General features: G+C 45.7%; 1 protein-coding gene across 2 annotated transcripts in view; it reads right to left on the bottom strand.

Annotated features, from left to right (window-relative positions):
• LOC119179788 (uncharacterized) overlaps positions 1-24268 on the bottom strand; it is a 36810-nt gene that overhangs the window by 1069 nt on the left and 11473 nt on the right. Inside the window, exons 2-4 of one of the 2 annotated variants that reach the window (XM_075868733.1) lie at positions 18689-19066; positions 11782-12032; positions 1916-2066 (exon numbers count right to left, since the gene is read on the bottom strand). In XM_075868733.1, coding sequence (XP_075724848.1) covers positions 1916-2066; positions 11782-12032; positions 18689-18700 — 414 coding nt within the window. In that variant the 5' untranslated portion in view covers positions 18701-19066. The remainder of the gene's footprint in view (positions 1-1915; positions 2067-11781; positions 12033-18688; positions 19067-24268) is intronic. The other variant, XM_037430907.2, reaches the window with a different exon arrangement.

The following is a 24268-nucleotide window of genomic DNA, read 5'->3' as shown; positions in this document are numbered from 1 at the left end:
TATCCTTGCGGAATCTTGTACCATTCATCAGATGGTGCGCACGCTTTTCCTATACTCGATGACACACTCGCGTCACGGCGGTGGCAAATGCTAATAGAGGCAAAAAAAAAGAAGCAAAAAGTAGAAGAAAAGAAATTTCGGGAGAGCGGACGAGGAAATCGAAAGAATATTTATCCCGCATTCACCGAGTGAGGCAGGGGAGTTAAGATTCTGGTAAACATGAATGGCATTTTCGGGACGTTTTTATGAGCTCGCGTTCGTGCAAGGCTCGTAAATTAGGTGTCGCCGTAGCTTCTAGAAGAAAGGTTACGGGCTGGCTTGCGCGTGAAAGATACTCGCTTTAACACCTACAATGTTGCTTACATCGCTTCAGGCACACGTAGAAACCAGTTTATTGCCTGAGTACTGCCAGTTTCAGCAAAGCGTATGTGCGACGTCCAGCAAGGGCCGGTCGAATGATTGCATCTCCTTATCTCTTACGCACACAGACTCCAGTAGTGACGCACACGTACACCGACTCGCGTTGGATTCTTTCACGTCTTTATGCCTTCGTTTCTTATTTTTTTCCCCCTCAACGATCGGAGTAGACAGGAATGCCTATGTTTAGGAGGGCCGGTAAGGCTTGCGTCAGAGACGCCCCAGCATTTGCATCAGCGATGACCAGTGGCTTTCCTTAACGGTAAACTCATCAAGCGTGACTCACTTGGGCGTGCTGGCGTTTGCATTTTTATGGGAGCGTATAGATAGATCGATGTCGCAAAGGTTAAACGTTCACCGAACGTCGAACATTCGCTGGTAGCGGAATGTTCGAAAAAAGCTGTATTCTCACTTTGTGGCCATAGCCTCTACAAACAAGTGCACCAGCTTGAAGCTGGTGTTCCTACCTATGGGGACCTTCCGTTTGGTTACAAGACGCTCGCAAGGAGAGGATAAATTCGCATTGGCTGTGCAATGAACATTCCGTACACGTTTGCTGTTGACTGTACGCGAGGGCGAGTACGGTGCATATGTAGCATTGTAGAGACAGAGTGGAGGGGTTTTGTAGACATAGTGCCACTGACACATTAAATACATCGTGCAAGAGGGGAGCGTTGTATTTTGAATACGCTACAGAAAAAATCATTACCAATTCAGCCACTCTCTGTGAGGTACTCGTCCTTCAAAGAACTGGTCTCTGGAGTGAATCGCCTTCAACGAAGTCATGGTATAGACCAGTTCACTCAATGACAAACTGGTGCCACGGAACCTCGCGAGGGTAAGAAAGTTTCATTAACAGGAAACGTCATAATCCACCAGTTCAACGCACAAACCTACAACGACAGTCCCCACCAGCAAGCTGGTTAGCCTCCACTCTGCCATTGTTCGGCCACTCTTACGAATGCGCCGGTGCTCCCGGTCTCCCAGAAGGGACGCTGCCCAACTCTGCGGCGGCGTTTACACAGTTTGTGTAACAGCGATACTTTTTTCGTTAACGTTTGTCGAACGTGCCTTTTTTTGTGCCGCCTGCGTACGCTACAGCGAACCAGTTGTGTGAATCCATCAAGGCGTCATCTTTTTCTTCATTCTCAAAAGAACATTATCTAAACATCCTGGACATTATCTAAACATCCTGGACCTGTCTCCCCTCAACTTTACTGCGATGCCTCCTAGTCTATCGTGGGTGCTTATAAAACATTGATTGATTCATATTTGGGGTCTCACGTCCCAAAACCACCATATGAGAGACGCATATAAAACATTTAACTGGAGTGACCGACAGTGAGTCACGCGAAGTCTGCGGCACCGAAGAAGACACCGTTCACCCGCTATGCCACAGCCCTCGATTTGCCGGCAAAGGACAAACACTTTCTGATGCGTTGCGACGACCATTGGACGATCAGCCGAGCTGGCGCTGCTGGAGCACCCCGTCGCTCACCTGTGTCGGGTGAACCACGACCGGCTGCCTGTGCCTCGGAGCTGGCAGGGGCTGCCTCTGGGGCTGTTCAACCACCGGCACCAGCGGAACCAGCACGGGGTGCGAGTCAGTCACCGTGGTCGGAAGAAGTTGGACGTGGCTCGTGGGTGAACTGCAACAGCACAATATCAATAAGATCATCATCATCATCATCGTCGTCATCATCACTACGTCCACTGCAGCACAGAGGCCTCTCCCATGTTCCGCCAGTCAGCTCGGTCCTGTGCTCGCTGCTGCCAATCTATACCCGCAAAATTCTTAATCTCATCTGCCCACCTAACCTTCTGTCTTCCCATAACCCGCTTGCCTTCTCTGGGAATCCAGTTAGTTACCCTTAATGACCAGCGGTTATCCTGTCTACGCGCTACATGCCCGGCCCATGTTCATTTCCTCTTCTTGATTTCAACCATGATATCCTTAACCCCGGTTTGTTCCCTAATCCACTCTGCTCTCTTCTTGTCTCTTAAGGTCACACCTACTACTTTCCTTTCTATCGCTCGCTGAGTCTTCCCCAATTTAAGCTGAACCCTCTTTGTAAGTCTCCAGGTTTCTGCTCCGTAGCTAAGTACCGGCGAGATGCAGCTCTTATATACCTTCGTCTTGAGGGATAGTGGCAATCTACCTGTCAATAAGATAGTTTACTTACAAGACGCAGAGTCTTATTTGGTGAGTCGTTTCCATCTTGATAATTCTTGTTTCTGGTTGTCACCTTTAAGTTTAGAGCTGCTGTGTTCATTCGTATCTATACGTATTTTAGACGATCTTGATTTAGCTTAAAAGGGCTGACGGCTCCATTTTCAAAGGCGCGAAATGCACGTAAGGTTGTTTCCAGGTGCGCTAAGATTTAGGTGCGTGTTCGAGGGCTAGAACTGATTAAACAGACACAGTATCTGCCTCGACGGCATTCCTCACAATAATGCCGCGGCTCCTACACGTAAATAATCAGAGGTTTCAATCACGGGCACCACAACACGTCTATCCGCTCACTCACTCTTCACTCACTCAATGGCAGCTCGTCTGCAACAGACACTAAGCGACTGACCCAAGTGAACATCTGTACAAAATTGCGATTTAATCACATGCGCGAGACATCAAATCCAATTCATTAAAATGGTACGTATAAGTTCAGCAGGTTTATACCCATAGGCGTGGTACAGCGGTCTTCAAGGCAAATGGTGGGCCATAACGTGTTCAAACAGTGAATATAAGCCTTTAGTCTCGATCGATCAATCAATCAATTAATCAACGAAGGCATGAACGAGGAAACAACAGAAAGCTCGCGAGAAAAAAACTGCGTCAGAGCCGGCAAATAATAATTGAGAACCGTTTAACCTTCCGTATCACGTACACTATCATCATCAAGAACGACCTTATACCTTATATGGCAGCTGATGTCGCTAGCACGTGACACAGCTGCGCCTATCAAGTGCCGCTTTCTGCCTCGCTCCCAGAACACGCGCGCCATCTACGCGCGTCTTCCCGCGGCGCCGATCTGTCCGGCGTGGGGTTCAACAACTCGGATGGGCGAAACAACGAGTACAGACAGAGAAAGAGAAGGGAATGGAGAGAAAGAGAAAAGAACCAAAGAAAGGGAAAAATAGAAAAATAGATTGCAAGACAGAGACAGATAGAAAGAAACAAATGCAGCTAGAGAGATAGAAGGAACGAGGAAGCTTTAAATGCACGAAAGATGGAAGGAGGTTAGAGAACTGAGACAGACACAAAGAAAAGAAAACAGAGAACGAGAAAGGGAGAGAAAAGATGAAGGCCGCCCAGATCCGCTGCCGCTTCAGGCAGCGTAGCTGGGCTGAAGTGAGCTACACCGCCTGAAGCCCAGCTCAGGCAGCTCAGCTTCGCACTATAATCGTATATAGCGCGAAACTGCCTGGGTCAAGGAGGCCACCCAACTTGGGCGCACGGTCCACGCTTCCTCAAAAGTACAAGTTTGTTCTTTCGTTTTGCGTAACCGTAAAAGTTGAAAGGTCTCGTTTCGCGTCTACATGCGCTAATGAATGCAAGCAGACTGAAATTCCCACTTTAACAAATCTTGAAGAATCGTGTCATGCGAGCTCTGCCTATAGGGCAGCGCCAGATATGGGGGGGGGGGGGGTCGCTGAAGTGAGCCCTCTCAGAATTGCCGCCCCCCTTCCCCCCTGGGAAAAAGTCCTCGCTCCATCCCTGGCTTTGCGGTACGCCTTAAACTTAAAGGACAATAGAATCGAGCGTGTTGGTCTTACGGTCTCAGACTCGCTCGCTGGATTTCTTGACGACAGGTTGTGCCCCCGCGATCTCCGACGACAGCGCAGCATTGGCTGACTGGGCTCGTCTTACGCCATCTTCTGACGCCGACTAGAGCTTTCACCAAGTGGTGCCCCGTTCTCAGGCTCCTGTGACCGTGTTTATCTTTGATATCTTCTAGTTACTTCTGGATGTCGCTGTCCCTGCGCCACGCTCTCTCCTTCTCCCTTTCCTTATCTCTATACCTTTTAACCCTACCCTTAATTTTAATCCCTCTTTACCCCCATCCCTAGTGAGCCACTGTTGAGGTGTCCGTCCCCTGAGAGACAGTTAAGGGGCTCACTTTTATCTTCTTCTCATTTAAGAATAACATAAGAAAAAAAAGTCTTACGGTCTCCTATGAATTGACCAATCGATCCTTTTAACGGAGCACGCGTAAACAAGCGACAGCACGTTTTCGCTCGCAGACTATAGGAACAGTTAGCCGCGTGCTCTCTCTCTCTCTCTCTCTCTCTCTCTCTCTCTCTCTCTCTCTCTCTTTTTTTTTTTTTTTTCTCTCTCTCTCTCTCGTTCCGGTTTTTTCCTGCACGCGAAGACACGCTCAACAGAGCAAACAAACGCCGCTGGAAAACGTGATGGATGACGACGGCAGTGGCGAATATAAACCATCGCCACGACCACTGGAGGAGCCACGAGGACGCCGGCTGAAGAATATACGGAAAAGTTACGAATTAATACGCGGCAATCTATTCTTTAACGCAAGCGAGAAACCTTACTTGCTCGCAGAAAGGAAAGCACTGCTATACGGAAGATGCCGCGTACAGGCTGTTCATGATGACAATTTTTTTATATATAAGATCGTCAAGACGCCACTGTGAGGCCACGTAACGCGACTGAAATAATGGCACGTTACGTGCGATTGTCGTTAAAGGGGAGCCGATCCCGAAGGTATGCACTTCCACACCACGCGAGGCGCACAACACTTGCAAGCCCCCAATCACAGAGGCCGGGCACAAAACTTTACGTGCTGATAACTTTGACGGGGAGGAGAATCAATGCAATCGACTGCGGAGGTAACGCAAGGCACAGTTGGACTCATGTTTGAGGTCCTGAGAGAGTGAAGAGTATATATGTTCGTGTTTAACGAGACTGTCTATTTTGTTGTTGTTTTATGCCTTAAAGCTTTCTATTCATCATTGCACCTTCAAACCATTCTGTTAAAAAAAAAACGAAATTCGGCAGATTCCACGTGCCTTGGGAATCGACGTTATGCGAAGCATGAGGAGGGAAGGTGACCATGTTGTTATTCTTGTACTGATAGACGTGTTAAGAAATGAAGATAAATATACATACAAATGTTGCACGCACAGACATATATTCAACAGTCGCAGATGTTTATATAACTTGTCGTTCACACCTGCGCAACGATCCGAACAGGAACATGAGTATTAGCGATATCACAAGCGATAAGCTGAGAGGAAGAGCTGGTGCGAGTATGGTAGCCCTAGACATTGCTACATAAAACAACTTCAGCGGATGGCACCTAAAAACAATCGACGTAAACCCAATGTGACCACTGTATCATAGGAGTACATATGTGAGGTTTATTAAGTTGGGTAGCTACCACTGCAACCACAATTGATGTTTCACGAACATTAGGGTCTATTTTAAAAGTAGTTACGAGACCAGGCATGGCTCGGTGGTAGAATACTTGATTGTCACGCAGAATGCTGGGGTTCGAAACCTGCTGGGACCCCGACATTCATTCTTTGCGTTCGCCGGGTCAACGCAGCTGATGTCAGTTTTTTTTTAACGCTCAAGCGTCAAAAATTACCCATATGTGTTCTCGACATTGCTGTGTAGATACTAAGTGTTAATCACCTGTCGCACGTGCCTGCATACCAGTAGCACATATCCACACGTGGTTATGTGCCCCTGCCTGGCGGAAAGTGTTTGACGACGTACGCGACGGGATTGTGACAGAGATAGATAAATAAATAGATAAATAAATAGATAAATAGAGATAGATAAATAAATAGATAAATAAATAGATAAATAGAGATAAATAAATAGAGATAGATAAATAGAGATAGATAGATAGAGATAGATAAATAGAGATAGATATAGATAGATAAATAGATAGATAGATAAATAGATAGATAGATAAATAGATAGATAAATAGATAGATAAATAGATAGATAGATAAATAGATAGATAGATAGATAGATAGATAGATAGATAGATAAATAAATAGATAGATAGATAGATAGATAAATAGATAAATAGATAGATAGATAAATAGATAAATAGATAAATAGATAGATAGATAGATAGATAGACATTCCACTAACTATCACAACATTTCACTAACAATCCAGTAATAAGGGCACGTAGTAAAAAAGTGTAACGATTTAGAGTACATGGTACTCTCTTATGGGAGAGAATCAAGCCATGCCGACATGCAGGAAGGCCAATAAATAAAATAGGCCAATTCATCGACCCAACTGTGTGTTTAGAAAAAGCGGTTAACGGTTAGGAATACTAGGTCACTCTATTATTGTAGAGCTGAAAGCCGTCCCTCAGGCCTCACACTTGATGAGGCCACACTGTCAAAAAATAACGCTCGGGCCACGAAATGAAGTTCGTCTGAGGCCAATAAGGACCGGCCCGACTCGGCTTCTCAGGAAAGTTCAGCTCAAGCCTCCACACGGCGCTCTGCAAACCAATCACCTTCTAACAATGACGTCAACCTACTGACGTAGCCCGTTTCTAACGGTAATAATTACTAGCAGGGTGAGTCACTGGGTCGAAGGGTCAAGCCCATAGGCGCGCACCCGACTTTCAAAGCACGAAGACCGTCGAGCTTTTAAAAGGAAGTAAACAAGCCAGACTCGACAAGCCATTCTTTTTTCTTTCTGTAAGCGTTAGGAAGGGTGGCACGTACAATTTAACGAGCAAAGCAGCGTCGCACGCGTAGATACATCTTCGACGGGTCAATCGCAGGCTCATTGAAACGCAACTGGCAGTGTCCCTCCACCGGGGCCTTTCCTCCTGCATATGTCTATAGTGGTAATTACCAGGAAAAAGAGGCGCGCCACGGCAAAGCTTCATAGGCACACGTTAGTTGGAGGCTGTCTTGTCTTCTCGTGAAGGCATTCAATATGGTACGAACAATGTTCAACTGAAGCTATAGGTATTGCCTAACCTGTGTACCTGATGATGTTGCGAGAAGTTTCTCCCTACTCATAGATGGCGCGCAACAAAAAAAAATAATAAATGAATCAAAGTACTTTTTAAATGGGAAGCATTGCTTAGCGAACTTCGGCGATTTTGGGCGTATCTATCAATCTAGCCGCCTACGACTTTTAGCTCTCCTGGCTGTTTCGATAATGGTATCGATACCAAACTTGGTATGGCATAACATGACTGTATGAAGAACATATTTGACTAGCCAGTACATGAAAATCATGACATGTATGTCATGAATGTCATGATTTACATTTCATGGTCCTGCAACTGTTGCGGTGGTTTCGTTGACATGGCATGTTGCAAAACTGGTATGGTAGGACGTGATTGCATGCCGAACACAAGCGACAGAGCCTAACTTGAAAATCCTGACACGCGTGTCATGTAACAACATGACTACATGCCACGCTCATGATGCACTCGCGGCCGTTTCGCTAGCGTCACATATACCAAATTTGGTAATACGGTCCGTGAATGGATAACAAAGTATGTGACTGGTGCAAACATGATAATCAGGAGATGCGTGTCATGTGAGAACATGGCTACATGCCACAGTCAAGGCGCCAATACATTTCGACGTGACGCGGTGCGCGTGCTCGCCGGCGTTCATTTCGTCGCGTCACGCCGGTGTTGCCACGCCAGGCGCCGGTCCTGCCATCTTTTTTTTTTTTCCCCTCACTTTTTCCTGCGCTAATTAGTGCTTTTACCCAGTCACTTATTATATATGACGATGATGATGAAACAAACTATATTTGGGTATGTTGTGAAAATGCATATATGTACACGCGCTTATGTATGTTGTATGTATGTGCATATGTGAATAGTTCTATGTATAAATAATTGTGTATATATGTGTTTATTGCTTTTATGTACTCCGATATGGACCGATCACTAGCGAATGTAGGCTAACGGTCCAGATATCGTGTAATTTTTTCTTTGGTTTGTCAATAAAAATCATATTGATTGATTGATTGATTGATTGATTGATTGATATACTCGCTGGCGCGCTGTGCGCTGCGCTGTTTTGACGCATGCGCGCTTCAGCGCATCCAGCGTCCCTACGTCACGAAAAGAGGGAGACGCGGTGCTGTCTGGGTAACGCATCGGCGCGAAATGCAGCATGGAGCATTTCGCACCGGTTGCCGTAGGGCCGCGTCGACGGACGCTGGTCGCGCCTGGAATTCCACTAAAGAGTTCTCGCGTTTTGCTAACGCTGCGTCGCTGTGCCCAGCGTGCGCGCGCGTCAACGCTACATTGTAGTATATTGGACCCTTCATGATGGGCTTGCGGCAGTTTTGCTAGCTCCACATACACTAAATTTGGTATCACGTGACGTGGATAGATGACGAAGGCAAACGACACATCCAAACAGGATAATCGTGACACGGAAGTCATGTACGGCATCATTTACCTCCACCTCGTAACGTTGAGTTGATTTGAAAGTGACACATCAACATTTCTCACTTGTGCTTCGCATATCATCGATTCCCACTGTACGTGGGATCTGCCTTTTTTTTTTTGTTCAGTAACATAGAATTATACTATTTTGTTTTGTCTCCATCGTATCTGTCTTGTTAAAGGCCACGCGATTTGAAATTACCGTGGCTGAACATTCGCAGTGGTTTGACACTGAATGAAGTTGGAAAGACTATTTGCATGCATAAGTTGCATCCTTGTTTGGCCTGTTGTAGAGGTTTTAGATCATGGCGCGCAAGAAATACATCAACGCACGAAGAGGATAAAAATGTAGTACTTGAAACCTCCTTCTGGGTGCAGGTTACGCAATGCACCTAGTACTGTGAATCGTTAACCACTCCCTCTAAACACACAGGTTACGCAATAAAAATGATAATTGCTTAATAGTTGGACGGCTTACTGCTCTCCCACAGTTGAGTACCAAGTACTCAAAATAGTTGAATATTCTTGCTAAACACAGGTGCACATTGAAGACCCTAGGTAGTCGAAATTTGCGGAGAATCATATGGTGGTTTTACGACGTTAAACCTCGTTAATAAATAAAAATATAGTAATAGCATGGTAATAGTATTGTAAGGTGTGGAAGAGGGAGTCGATGGTGAGGAGGGCAAAAGAAGGAGATCAACGCCACCAGTTCCGCACCTTCTTAGTTTGGACTGTGCGCAGCTGAGCTGCCCCCAATTTAATTCTCTTTGTGACGTCGTGGGCTACGCCGGGCTTCGTCAGTAACGGCTCAGTTGTCACGACATACTCCATACTTTGACCATAAATGTGGCCCTTTGAAAGCGGTTTTATACAGAGAAGAAAAAAATTTAAAAAAATTTTGAAAAGGTGTAACGATTTAGAGTACATAGTATACTCTGCTATGGGAGAGCATAATGCCGTCCCGACACTCAATGTGTTTAGAAAAAATGTAACGATTTCGAGTACTTCGTACTCAACTATGAAAGAGCACTGAGCCATCCCGCTAAAAGCCCATTACTATTTCTAAGCAAAACACTACAAAACTGACACTAATGACTATGTGTGTTTAGAAAAAGTGGTTAACGATTTAAAGTACTCGGTACTGTACTATGGGAGAGCTGAAAGCCATCCAGTGGGCCTACATCATATGCTTCGATGTGTTTAGAAAAAGTGGGTAACGATTTAGAGTACCAGGTACTCTACTATGGGAGAGCAGTAAGCCATTGGGGGGGGGGGGGGTTTAGAAAATGTGGGTAACGATTAAGAGTACTTGGTACTCTACTATGGGAGAGCTTAGAGCCATCCCGAGTAAGCCATTGCTGCTTAGAAAAGTTTATTCTTTCACGGGACGCAACAAACCTAAGAGACAAGCGTCTGTATAACAGACAACATCAAACTAACGTTGCCGTTGAAGCCTACGGAACAACGTGATCCATTTTCTAGCCCGTTGTATCTAAAAACCTGCGTAGAGATCCGAATGATGGACTGAACTTAAGCCGGTATATTGTCATTCAAGTTGGATTGAACGTGACACTACTGTGAAGATGTAGCTCCGAATCGCGCTAAGAGTCTTTCCTTTAAAGAAATATCCAACTCAATGGTAACAGTAAGTTGGTATGTAGTTGCAGTGGCGCAGTCAGAACTCCTTTTTTTCCAAAGGGGTGGGGAGTTTAACCATGGTTTATGTATGTTGGTGCATGCGGTTGTGTGTGTGTGCGTATGTGTGTGTGTGTGTGTTTGTGCGTGTGCAAAATTTATTCAATTTCGGAAACAAGGAACTTACCCTCCCCCCACCTCCCGCTTTGGCTGCGCCAGTGGTATAGGTCATGATGACGGAAAAAATCGTGGTTGATTCCTATATAACACGAAAGCAAAACGTGCTTTAACAGAAGCAATTGAATATTTGGAGGAAGTGTACCTTCTACCACGGATAGACAACACTCTAGACACAATTCGAGGTACTTTTCTTCAATGAACCTTAAGAGCGGCATTTACTTTACGACATTTTCTTGTAATGATATAAGCTAGCCTGCACAATGCCTATTAGTGTTTGAAAGCTAGAGCACTATTTAATACTGGTTGTGATTTTTTGCAAACCATCGACGCTAGTTGGTGTATAAGCCCAACAAAAAGCAGCCTAGTTCGATTTTATGGCCTAGCGCTTACGCTTTCGTCCAATCGAAGTGGCCTGAAGACAGTTCTATGTCTGTCCTATCTGACGTAATGACATTTCCGTCCGTTCTATGTCCGTGCTGTACCTGGCAAACGACGAAATGATTGACAGCACAGCCTTTTCCCGTTGCTATTCTCACGTCTGACCATCAGGTGAGCCTCAACGGAACCGCGTGACAGAACGTTCTATCCTAAAATGTGGTCAAGATCGCGCACCCCTCTTGACCGTTCCTAAATCTGTTGTTGTTGTTGTTCTATTGTTAGTGGCGCAACCCACTGTGGGGGATTGGCCAAGAATCGAGTGGTTTTAAAACTTACTGTTCAGATTTGGAACGATGGAGGTATAACAGAAAGATTACCGATAGCCTAGGAAAGTGTGGTGCCTAATGTAATGCATAGAAATATTTACATAAACGAATTTAATCTTAGAATAGAGCAATAATCTGATTTTATACGTATATAATTATGTGGACATGTTAGGATAATAAAACTGGTTAATTAGTCAACCTATTAGTTTTATCAATATAGTTCCGGACAGCCGCGCATACTGTCGCATTAGAGAAACCAGAAATGGAAGCTCAAAAAGACAAAATGCCTTGGAGTTGCTCAAACACGCACGTGGCGCATCCCCATGACATAATTCTAACGCATTTTCCAACGCAGAATACCATGGGTGATGTGATCTAATTGCCTAAATCACGGCTTCCATTGCTCCAGTGCTCCAACGTACCCGAGTCCGACGACTACGGCCTGGTAGCCATCTGGGTAGCTGGCCTGGTACCCGGAATGTTGGTAACTGGACGGCTGATAGCCAGTTTGGTAGCCGGTCTGGGAGGTGGCTTGGTACGGTTGGGCGTAAGAGGTGTGGTACGTGAGCGGGTAGTTGGGGTACACCATGGAGTACGGGCTACCCGCAAAGTAGCTCGTGGGCAGTGACGTCACAGACAGGCAGAACAGCCCGAGCAGCAGCGCCACTGTGATCTGCGCCGAAGTAACGAAAAGAAATTTTATAGGCAACATTAATTGACTTGCGTACACATGTATGAGGGGACTTGTATGAAAACGAAGCAAAACATAGAAAGCGAAACTCATGTTTGAGTTGAGTTTGAGTTTATTCAACCACGTGACAAGTACACGAAAATACACTGTCACGTGGTTTGGTGCGAAGGAAAAAGAGCTGCATTTCACAGCGTGACTGGCCCCTTCATTCAGAAAAAAATCTAAACTACAAATTTACAAAAAATTACAAAAATTACAGGCAGCGGAAAGCGACAATACAAAAAGAAACACGCATGTGGCCCATGACAGCAAATAATAGAATCACAACTCTAAAATACAAAAATATTCATAACAAAGCAATGCATAAAAGAATAAAAACTGAATAACCATAAATACTAGTAAATACTATTCTATATTTGTGTCGTCACATGAATGTTCATATTGCGCGAGTTGCAAAATATTTAGCCTAAAAAGTAAGTAAAATATGTTACGTCAAGGTCGCCACGTGCGTAGATAGGATAGAAAAAAAAATTATTCGAAGCCCGAAAATTCAGTAAATCCTTTATGAACATTCGCACAAAGTGGGTACAGAATTGCCTCGCAATGCATAACAGCATCGAAGAATGAGTGAGTCGTTGGGAATGAAAGCACACAAAAAAAAATAACGAGCTGCATTTCGATACTTTTACACGTGTGCTTAATAAAGCACCTGCCGCTTCCTTTGCAACAGATTAAGTACTTGCGCTCAGCTCACCCAGTCCCGAGAGATGGCGGCACACAATCAAAATGTACTCGACGAGATGCTCCTAACCCCCGTATTCTAGAACGCCCCTTCACTCAACGGTCCACCTTCACTTGAGAAAGCCGATGGGAGCGCCACCTCGAGACAGGGCAAGTCACTGCATATCGGTGATGCTTTGCTGGCTATTCTTGAGTAGCGCAGTGTCATTTTCAGCCGAGTGGCGGCGCAGGGCTCACAACTCTGTCAAGTGAAAGGCGAAGGCCGAGTCGAGGAGCGTTCGTGAATATGGGAGTAAGCGTCATGCCCACTAAAGCAAAGAGAGTGACTTTTTTATTAGAAATACAGATTTTTGCCGGCGTCTATAGACTATTTCACCTAAGACACGCGCGTGTCGTCATCTTGGGCTGTTAAGCCAATGTTTTCTTGATTTTTATATCGTTACGTGAATTGTTAAGGGCGTCAAACGTCATACGTACCGTACGAATCAGATGTAAAAAAAAACAAAGGTTAACAACTCAATATCGAGGTACGCAAACACATTCATGAGATAGTGTATGTACCGCTGGCATGCTACTCTCTTTAGGGACGGAGAAAGATACTAAAACATTTCGGAAGAGAGGGTATCTAAACGATTATGAAGCATGCTGGTGTATGGAATAAAAGTGAAACAGTGTCGGATCGTACAGTCATTATTCAATTACTTGTCCGAAATTGTATTAGTAAAACACGAATTGTACAGTGGAGTACGTGTATTAGTAAAGTGCAATTATACAATCCCGAAAACACCACTCTTACCGTGACAGGACGTTCGGTAAGCGATAAAGTACACGAAAAAAAAATGAGCGTGGAGGCGCCCCTTTGAGATTCCCGCAGCAAACACCGTGACGTGAGAGATTATGAAGCCATCTACGGGGTTATACACGTAGAATCTAATCGATAAAAAAGGTGCATCATTTCCTCTGGGTGACAGACCTAGCATACGAAGTTTAGGAAAATGTCATCGAGCCAGTGTCGTGAAAATACGAAAAGTACATACTGCAATTAGTGACGTCACGCACGTAGATTACGGCGCGAAATTTAAAAATGAAGTTTAGACCTTGATTCCCTCCTCTAATAACGAACTCGTAGGGCAGTTTTGTCAATCTAAACCAAGTCGATCATTGCCGCTCTTGAGTGTCCCTTTAACGGGAGTCATGTGTGGTGTGCCAGCAGTCAACGGAAAGAGTACGACATTGTATTTTTCGTTTTATTTAGAGCCTGAAAGTACTACATCTTATGTTACGAATACCGTCTGCTGCCCTTCAATCGCATCGATCGAGGAATCGGCGACTAAAATGAGGAAAGACAGGGAGTCTCTTCGGTGGCTGGCTCAGGAATTTGAACGATCCACGCAGTCAAAGCAATGTGAATGAAACCTAATACAAGAAGAAAAAGAGGAAGAAAAAAAACGAATCAGTAACACGGATGCCGCGTCCTTGAATGCGCAAGGCTGTGACGTAGAGAGAAACACGCAGCATCGTCAGCTGTGTCGCGGAAATCTATACGTCGCTCTTGCTTCTGGTTTCGTATATAGCTTAAGCCGGCTTGTAGTTTTTTTTTGTGCATCTTTTCTTTTTCTCACTGATTAATTAATTGGACAACTGATTGATTTACTGATAATGGATTGTTTGATCAGTAATTGTTTGCCAAATAATTAAATAATTGATTAACAATAAATTAGATGACTGATTGATTGAATAATTGTTCAATTGATTAAATAAACAATCAATTAATTTTTGGATTGATTGAACAACTAATCATAGTATTTCATTACATGAAGTAGTAAGTAATTGGTTGATTTAATGATAATTGATTTATTGTTTATTTTATTGATTGATTAATTGGTTAATTGATTGATATGTGGAGTTTAACATCCCAAAATCACCACATGATTATGAGGGACGCCGTAGTGGAGGGCTCCGGAAATTTCACCCACCTGGGGTTCTTTAACGTGCACCCAAATCTGAGCACACGGGCCTACAACATTCCCGCCTCCATCGGAAATGCAGCCGCCGCATCTTTTTTTTTTCTCCTCATCGCCGAGTAATGATTTCTTGTCGACGACAAGGTCATTTGTTGTACCGAATGTAAACGTGTGGGAAGGAGATTGAAAAGGGGGTGCTGAACATTTAGAGCAGGTTCCGTGGTACATAAAAGAGGTGGGGTCGAATGTCATGTAACCGCCCCCTCCCCTCGAAAGTTGGCTAACCCATCCTGGAGGGTTTTTATGTACCCGTAACGTTTTAATTGTCACGGTTTTAAGCGAGACTTCGTATATCTCGTGACGCAACTAATAACAATTGTTGGGGCTGTACGTCCCAGGACTACAATACAAATTATGAGAGACGCCATATTCGAGGCAGACACGTCACCAGGAATATTTTTCGAGAGCGGGGAGGTGGGGGAGGGGGGGGGGCTTGTTGACCGCTTTGAAAAACACACATTTTAATATTTTCTCTGTAAAACGCCCTTTTCCACCCGAATTTCACTGGGGTATGGGGTAGGACACCCTCTGCGGCTACGGCCCTGATTAGAGGACTCCGAAAATTTCGACCATCCTGCCGTTTTTTTTTGTATTTTTTAACGTACATCTAAATCAAAGCACACGGGCTTCGAGCACTTCGCTTCCATCGAAATTCGACCACCCCGACCGAGATTCGATCCCGTGACCTTTGGGTCAGCAGTCAAGGTTGTAAGGTCGCTGCAAAACGCTGAAATATAGCGCTCTTTTCGACATTCCAGTTGTGACATCCCGAGTGTCAACTAACGGCTAGCTGTAACGGTCCCATCAATAACGGGCGATAACAAATCCTGTCCAGTTTCTTTTAAAATAAAAGGATCATCGATTACTCATCCGATAATTTGTCCGCTAAAAAAGAATAGCGATGTTATCTGCCTCGTGCGATCGAAGTGATACGTGTACGAACATCTGAAGTGAAAAGATGAAAACTTTACTGCGGTGACTCCAAACGAAACAACTTGAACAAATAAATAAACAAACATAGTAAAAAAGTCAGCGACCACATCGTTATATTTGTTACTCTACGTATTTTCGTCAATCGGTGGTCTGAATCAGCAAAGACGAAGAAATAAAACCAAGCGTCGAAGATGAGTCACGTTTGTTTGGGAAAACAAAACCTACAACAATAAATAAAAAATGAAGGTATCTTTTTGCTTTAAGTGTCAGCGCGTCTGGATGCTTTCATGTGCGATTACCGCTGCCCGTTTCGAAAGTCGGGAAATGTTGCGCCACAACCCTGCAGAGGTCAGCGTCACCGGATTTCCTAATTGATTCCTCGGCGTCTCACAGGCCCCTAAAAATCGAGAAGCCGCTTTTCTTTCTGTCTGTAAATGAAGTTGTGGGATGGCTTACAGCAGGTACAGCAGTGGTCATTGAGGATGCGGAGAGGTCATTAAGGAGGCGGAGAGGATAAGCCACCGGTGAACGACCGGATGGATTCAAGGACGAGGTTTATGTCTCTAAGACAACACCAACGTACAGACAATCTTGCTTTGGAACCCGTGCGGCATAATAACGGCTAGCACCGTGTTCTTAACTTACACATTATACGAGTACTACGGGAATCCTTAACGAACCGAGCACCTGTTGAGTGGGCCGTCGGACGTTCTATGTCATTGGCGTGTCCAAGGAAGAGGGAAGACTGTCATTGGCGTGCCCAAACGAAATTGTGCGCAGCTCGCACAATCGGAAATAGTACCGCTCAAAAAATTGTGACTGCTTCTAAAACGCTTATTTGTCGGTATGAGTAAGGTTTGTGTATCGTGACGAGTGCTTTGGTAAAACTGTAATGATGGTACTCAGATTTGGGTGCACGTTAAAGAACCCCAGGTGGTCAAAATTTCCGGAGCCCTCCACTACGGCGTCTCTCATAATCATATGGTGGTTTTGGAACCTTGAACCCCACATATCAATCAATCAATCAAAACTGTAATGATGGAAATGCTATACAGCTCATGCCGGTTCGCACATGCTCATAAGCAACATCCCTGACACGTTGTGCTAGATTTAAGAAGTGGCATATAAACACATTTCAATGCTGCATGGCATATCTGAACTGAAACTATTGTCCCCTGATTATCATTCGTGAGCTCAAAATGTTCATTCTGGAAGCTGCACTCTCAGCTATCTTATCACACCGCTTCCAACGATCAGTCGTTTGCGCGATGAGCTGGAAACAACCAAGGCAGCACGTTCACCGTCGGCAAGGTCACCGGTCGTCCGACTCATGACGTCATCTGAAGTGCGCGCCTATTGGTATAAAGGCTCGTGCGCATCCGCCTTTTAAGGGAAAATGACGCTGCCTCTTAAATTTGTATTCGACTATACTTGCCTTCAACAACTGAGCTTAACTCCCGTATTCGCAAACGCTCCTCGACTCGACCTTCACCCTTCACTTGAAAGAGTCGAGCACTGCGCCGCACCTCGGCTGAAAATGACGCTGCGCTACTCAAGAATAGCAGCAAATTATCACTGATATGCAGTCACTTGCACTGCCTAAAGATGGCGCTCCCATCGACTTTCTCAAGTGAAGGTGGAGCGTTGAGTGAAGGGGCGTTCTAGAATACGGGGGTTAGAATTGATCGCCGGGAATCGTACACGCATGACCAATAACTCATTTATTTTCTGACTGCAATTGACATGTGATGTCGTCAGTCCAGCTATAGGCCATGATAGGCTGCAGTGCGTAGAAATAAAAATAGAAAGATAAAAAAAGACGCCGACGCGTCATAGATGCACACGCTGCCGAGTGACATTTCTGCGAACATTCCAGTTGTAAATGCGAGTGACCCAGGGGCACCACACGCTTATTTCACGTAGCTGCGAAGAAAACGATAGGGTCGGCTTAAAATACAAGTCTCGTTGCGCTTCTTTGCAATGCGCGTTATACAAAAGTCTCCATTACGTCACGCTCAGTGTCAAGGGCGACCAGGATATCATAACCGACAAGCGGTGCCAATCAACAGCCTTGAACGAGCATCCGAAAGATTGACACGTCCTCTGGCTAGAAATCGTAGAACTAGAATATAATAAAATAAAAATACCATTCATCAAGACGCAACAGCCTCTGCGGAAAGGAATGGGCGTATACAGTACAAACTTAGCAGATAGCATCTCAGACGGACCTCACAAAACAACGTCATGGAAAAAAAATGTATGCGCACAACCCTGTTCTAATTCGTTTCGCAACAAATTCAGCATTATAAACTCGCACTGTTCGAAATGAGTTCGATAAGGAACGGGTTACGGCGGCGGACACCTCGCAACAGCCAGGCGCCACTCTTCGGGACCGTGAACTTTGGAGGCGTCATCGATGACGCAAGCGTGCGAGACCACGTTAAAGCCTTATCTTTAAACAGGCGATGCGTCTACTCCCACGACACGATCTCGCAAAATGTGTACAAGAAAACGCCGTGCGTCGCAGAGTATTCGGAAGGAACGGCAACCAGGACAAGATTGCTGGGGTAACGAAAGTTTACTTATGGGCCGGACGCGGATATTCCAACTTTGTACTCCCGAAACGCCAATTGCTTCTTGCGAAGGCCAGGTGGTCTTTCAACAGGACAAGGGTTGTTTTTGTATAGAACTATCCAAAACGAAAACAAAACTAAAAGAAATCACGTTATGTTGCCATGGACTCACTGGTACTTTTTTTTCTATAAAGAGAAAAGCGAAACGCCATGTACAGTGTTCGAAATGAGCACAGGATCATAGCATGGCAACGGTAGTGAGTAGCTCTGTTGCAATCGAAAACGTGCAAGCCGTTGTGACCCTGACCTTCTCGAACCTGAGGTGAGAAGAGAGAACTGTTCGGGACGCAGTTGAAGGGAGGCTTACCGGGGACTGCATCGCGAGTGTAATAACAAGGTCGCAGGTCTTCACTGGTGTCCTTTGTAGACGGAAAGGTTGACTTCAGGTGCCGCAGTGGTGGGAGAAGTCGCTCGCCGACGAGGCCGACTCAGTCGGAATTTCGAGGAGTCGACGGAAGCTCACGGCCGGGACTACGTGACACCGTACGAATTTCCGTCACGGCCAACAACAGTGCTGCGTATACGATGAGTTTGGTTTGTCGCCGGGGTCTCTATCCGGCGGATGAGGCCTGGTCATCCAGTTTTGTGGAGGCCCCCACACAGGAGGGAGGTGGCGCGTCGGTTGTTTGTGTCGATGTCTTTGATTCTTTTACGAAGAGGCGAGGAGAGACGCAACCGGACAAACCTGCACGCGGTCGTCGCCCAAGGTCACTGGCTTCTATACTGACGTAGCGCCGCTACAAAAATAAACAAACAACCAAAAAGACCAGCCGTAACTGAGGTAAACAAAACAGCCCAAAAGAAAGGGATGGACATTGTGAGATGAGTTCACAGGGGTTCAAAGATAGATGGACCAGATACTACGGTGACTCCATGGTGTTTCGAGTTGGTCTACTTTCATTTGTTTTCATGTTTGTTTTGCGGACCGCCGCATTAAGTGTTGAATGACGTAGACACGTGGAAACCCCCTCAGAATTTCAAAGGATGCGACGGGTTTTAAGCCGATGTGGGCTGAATCCGAGGGTATTTGAGGTTGAAAGTAATGTTGCCATGCCATTCAACTGCGATGGGAAGGACCTGCTGTACCCCGCAAGGCGAGAAGTCAAGTATTGCCTACGGGTCAAGCGTTCCATGAGTCCGCCACGATGAGTCCGGCCCGCAGGTCGCGAGTTGAATCCCGGCTGCGGAGGTCACAGTTCGATAAAAGCTAATTGGTCGAGGTTCGTGCATACTGCGTGATGTCAGTGTCCGGTAAGAAGCGTACACCGAAATTAAGGAACACGCTTTAAGGAGATGGTCGAAATTTCCGGAGCCCTCCACTAGAAGGCGTCCCTCACGACCACGTCGTTATTTTGGGACGTAAGACCCAGATATTAGAGAGTTTTAGTACTGCGGAATGGTGCTACGTACGCATCACGCAAGCGCCTTGCGTTACGTGGCGTCGTTTGCCACTAATCGGCTTTTAGTACGCCATAGTACCCGCGTACGTAACGAACGTGAAGCGTGTTGCGCCATCTGGTATATCAAAATACAAGCACGTGTTGTTGACAGCCAATGTGAGCCAATCCAAGTGTTATAGCCAGATTATGGCCATATTTTAAGCCACAAAGCCGGTCGGTGCTTGCCTTCGATGCCGCCATTTTGCAAAACGAAGTCTCGCGCTGTCGCGAACTTGTTCGAGAGCGGCGCGATCTCCTCATACGTACGCACGCACGCATCTCATGCGTGCGTAACGCGATACGTGCGCGTCGCGGTCTGCGCATGCGCACTACGCAGAGCGTGGCGTCCTTACGTACGCAACGCCGCCACGTACGCAATACTAAAACTCTATTAAGAGTTGGATGTCTGCTTGCCATCACTGTCCACTCTTCGACTAAGCCAAATATGATGACAGCGAGGAATCGTATGGTGAAGGTTAGGAGTACGGAGATGCAATTTAATGAACTTCGACGCAAAGCACTTCTCAAAGTTTAACGAAAGACATTGAAATGCCGCACGTGAGAGGGCGCTGCGGTTTATTAGTAATGGGAGTTGCTTTATGTATAGTTTCGCTAAACTTCATATTCGGCCAGATTCTGCGTATAGCTTCCGGGAACACTAAAAGCGCGAAACGAGCAGAATTCGAGTAACGGGACAGGTGCCACCTTTTTGTTCGAGAGTGGCGCCTCTATCTTCCAAAAGCTACTAACCACTGTGCATTGCGGAAAAGTTGATGTTTCGGGTCACATTTTGTATTCGAATCGATACTGTTCATTCCCATTCGACTTCATCGCTGGTTGGTGACACGCCAGGCATGCCGATCATCGTCACGCTATGGGCATGTCGCTCGCCACCAAAAACGGACATGCCCATAGCGCGTCGATGGTGATACGGAAGCCAAGTATGGATACGCGAAATCGAAATTCATCCGTGCTGTGTATACGGAAAACCTCCTGCACATACTAGCCACAGAAATCCAGCAACACACATTCGAAACAAAGAAGTGAACGCAACGGTATCATCATCATTATTATAACTACGCCCACTGTAGGGCAAGGACCTCTCCCGTGTTCCGCCAATCAACGCCGTCCTGTGCTTTCTGCTGCCATGTTATACCTGCAAACTTAACCTGATCTGCCTACCTAATTTTCTGTCTCCCTTTTACGCGTTTGCCTTCTTTTTAAATCCAGTCAGTTGGCCTTATAGGGCAACTCCGACGATTTTCCGACCAGGGCAATGGTACTTCTTTGCTCTTTAGACGCTCTTGTCCCGAGCCCGATAGCTGAAATGCGCAGAAAATTCGAAAATGATTTTTAATTAGCAAAAAAGCCGCAATACCAAATCCAAAGTCCAACCGAGCTCAATGCCTACGTATGGCGAACTATTTGGTAAAAGTTGAAAATCGCATAGTGGTCCCGCCGGCGCGGAGTATGAAAACTGTGAAAGCCGTGACGAGCGGGCACTCGGAGCAAAGGCGAAGCGCGCCGAGCCGCAGATGAAAAACTCCACAGATGAAGAAAGGTGCCCAACACCGCCGCCGTCGCCGCCTTGTGGCCAGCGCAGTAAACGCTATAGCGGGCAAAGTTAGCGATGCCATCGGCAGCGTGACATCCGTTTATATGCCAAACATGACGTCACGCACACAAGGTTGCCAATTCTGGCAAACAAGGTGAGCGTTCAGAGGCAACCTTCAACATTCATTTGCAAACACAATCAGCGCATCTCTGAAGCATGTCATTTGGCGTAAATTACGAAAATGTTCAAAGGAATGTACCCAGCGAATTTCATTCAGACCCATGGACCTAACAAAAAATCGCTGGAGTTGGCCTTTAATGACCAGCGGTTATCCTGCCTACGTGCTAAGTGCACGGCTCACGTTCATTTCTTCTTGATTTCAACTGTAGATATCCTTAACCTTGGTTTGTTCCCTGATCCACTCTGCTCTCTTCCTGCCTTTTAAGGTTACGCCCATAATTTTCCTTTCCATCACATGCTGTGCCACCCCCAGCTTAATTTGAACTCTTCATAAGCCTCCAGGTTCTTGTTCCGTAGAGGTAAGTACCGGCAAGATGCAGTTGTTATATACCTTCCTCTTCAGCGATAGTGGCAATCTATCAGTCATGATTTGACAATGCTTGCCGAATGTGCTCCACCCCATTCTTATTCTTCTAGTTATTTTATTACCATGGCTTTCTCCAGTTACTATTTGTCCTACGTAAACACATTCCTTTACAACTTTCAGTGTCTGGGTTGCCAACTAAGACCTATGTGCAGACGAAAGCAATAATTTAAAGAGACATTATTGAACCACCGGGATTAACGTAGTGATAAACACGGGGACCGCACGATTCAGTTACTCTGGTTAACGATCTGTACGGAGTGCTTGGGCGGCGATTTTTCATATCGCATCACCATTCGTGAACGCATCTCGTGTTTTCTGTATTTATTGCAAGATTGAGCGTTTTAGACCTTTAAACGTCACATGTTCAGAAATGGCCAAGCGGTGAATCGAACCCTTATTCCGTTTGGCCAACATTAACGAAATTTGTTGCGTTAGCATATGTCGTCACCTGTGCAACATGCACTCCCGAGTAGGAGTCACCACTAAGAGATGATTCAGTCGGAGAAGAAACCTGTTGCGGGGCTACCAGCGTCATTCCACTTGCAATCGCAAAAGCGAGTTTTGAAACCTTACACACTGATACTGTTTCTTGCCAAGCTTGATCTATCGCCCTGCCTTTGCTCTTTATTACTCTCTCTCTCTCTCTTTCTCTCTCTCTCTCTCTTTCTCTCTCTCTCTCTCTTTCTCTCTCTCTCTCTCTCTCTATTTAGTGCTCCCACCAGCCGCAAATGCGATTTTTAAGGTAACAACTGCGTGTTATCGATGCGTCTGCTGATGGACTTCTATAATTAGAAGTTGCATGTATATCGGGAAGTAGTGACGTGCTACGGGGACAGAATACAAAAAAGGGAGCTTAAATCGAAGATAAGCTTGATGGTGACACGTGCCGATGCGACACGCCGAGAGAGAAAGAAAGAAAACGTAATGAAAACGAATCAAGGAATTTCCGCTTCAGACATTCTCGCAGCCTTGACCGTGCACTTGACAGAGAGGAGTTGACACGTGTGCCACTATAGGCGAATATACCAAGGTGCGATAACACCTTGGCGTATGTGTGCTGTGCAAAGCCCAAACCTCTGTCCTCGTACTACTACTACTACTACTACTACTACTACTACCTTCATACTACTACCACTGCTGCTGCTACTGCCACCCCTGCTTGCACTGTTGCGTTTATTGACCACTACTACCACCATACTACTACAGCTGTTGTTGCTACTGCCACTGTTACTGCTACATGCTTTCAATGCCGTACTTACATTTACTACTACACTACGGCAACTATTACCGCTACTTCTTCTACTACTATCACCACCAACTACAATTACTACTACTACTACTACTACTACTACTACTACTACTACTACTACTACTACTACTACTACTACTACTACATCTATTATGTGAAGATTGATTGATATGTGGGGTTTAACGTCCCGAAACCACCATATGATTATGAGAGACGCCGTCCTGGAGGGCTCTGGAAATTTCGACCACCTGGGGTTCTTTTCTTTAACGTGCACCCAAATCTGAGCACACGGGCCTACAACATTTCGGCCTCCATCGGAAATGCAGCCGCCGCAGCCGGGATTCCATCCCGCGACCTGCGGGTCAGCAGCCGAGTACCTTAGCCACTAGACCACCACGGCGGGGCTATTATGTGAAGATTTACGCACTTTTGGGGCATGGTACTGAATACTTTTCAGTACTTCAGTACTGTAAAGGTTTGTGCAGGTACACCATAAAGAAAAAAAGCAACCTTCACGCCATCTCCTACATTAAATATACCTAAACAATATCGAGTCCTCTATTTCAGTTGGTTGAATACCCTGACTCACCCCGCCGCGGTGGTCTAGTGGCTAAGGTACTCGGCTGCTGACCCGCAGGTCGCGGGATCGAATCGCGGCTGCGGCGGCTGCATTTCCGATGGAGGCAGAAATGTGGTAGGCCCATGTGTTCAGATTTGGGTGTACGCTAAAGAACCCCAGGTGGTCGAAATTTCCGGAGCCCTCCACAACGGCGTGTCTCATAATCATATGGTGGTTTTGGGACGTTAAACCCCACATATAAATCAATCAATGAATACCCTGACTTCGCCACTTTTTCCTAAAAGCACCACGTGACTCCGATAACGTGGATGCATATCTGTTCATGATCTCGAAGTAAGACCGGGCGTTCTACCTTAAAAGAAACGAAATGCACGGAAGATAGATAAGTATCATCGAGTGAAGACGAAAGAAGGCCGCAATGGTCTGCCATGTTGTTCAAAGTGATTATCGTAATCCT

Source organism: Rhipicephalus microplus, chromosome 7 (assembly GCF_043290135.1).
Source record: "Rhipicephalus microplus isolate Deutch F79 chromosome 7, USDA_Rmic, whole genome shotgun sequence".
Lineage (NCBI taxonomy): Eukaryota > Metazoa > Arthropoda > Arachnida > Ixodida > Ixodidae > Rhipicephalus > Rhipicephalus microplus.
Note: the sequence above shows the minus strand (reverse complement) of the source record. Positions and strands in the feature narration are given on the sequence as shown.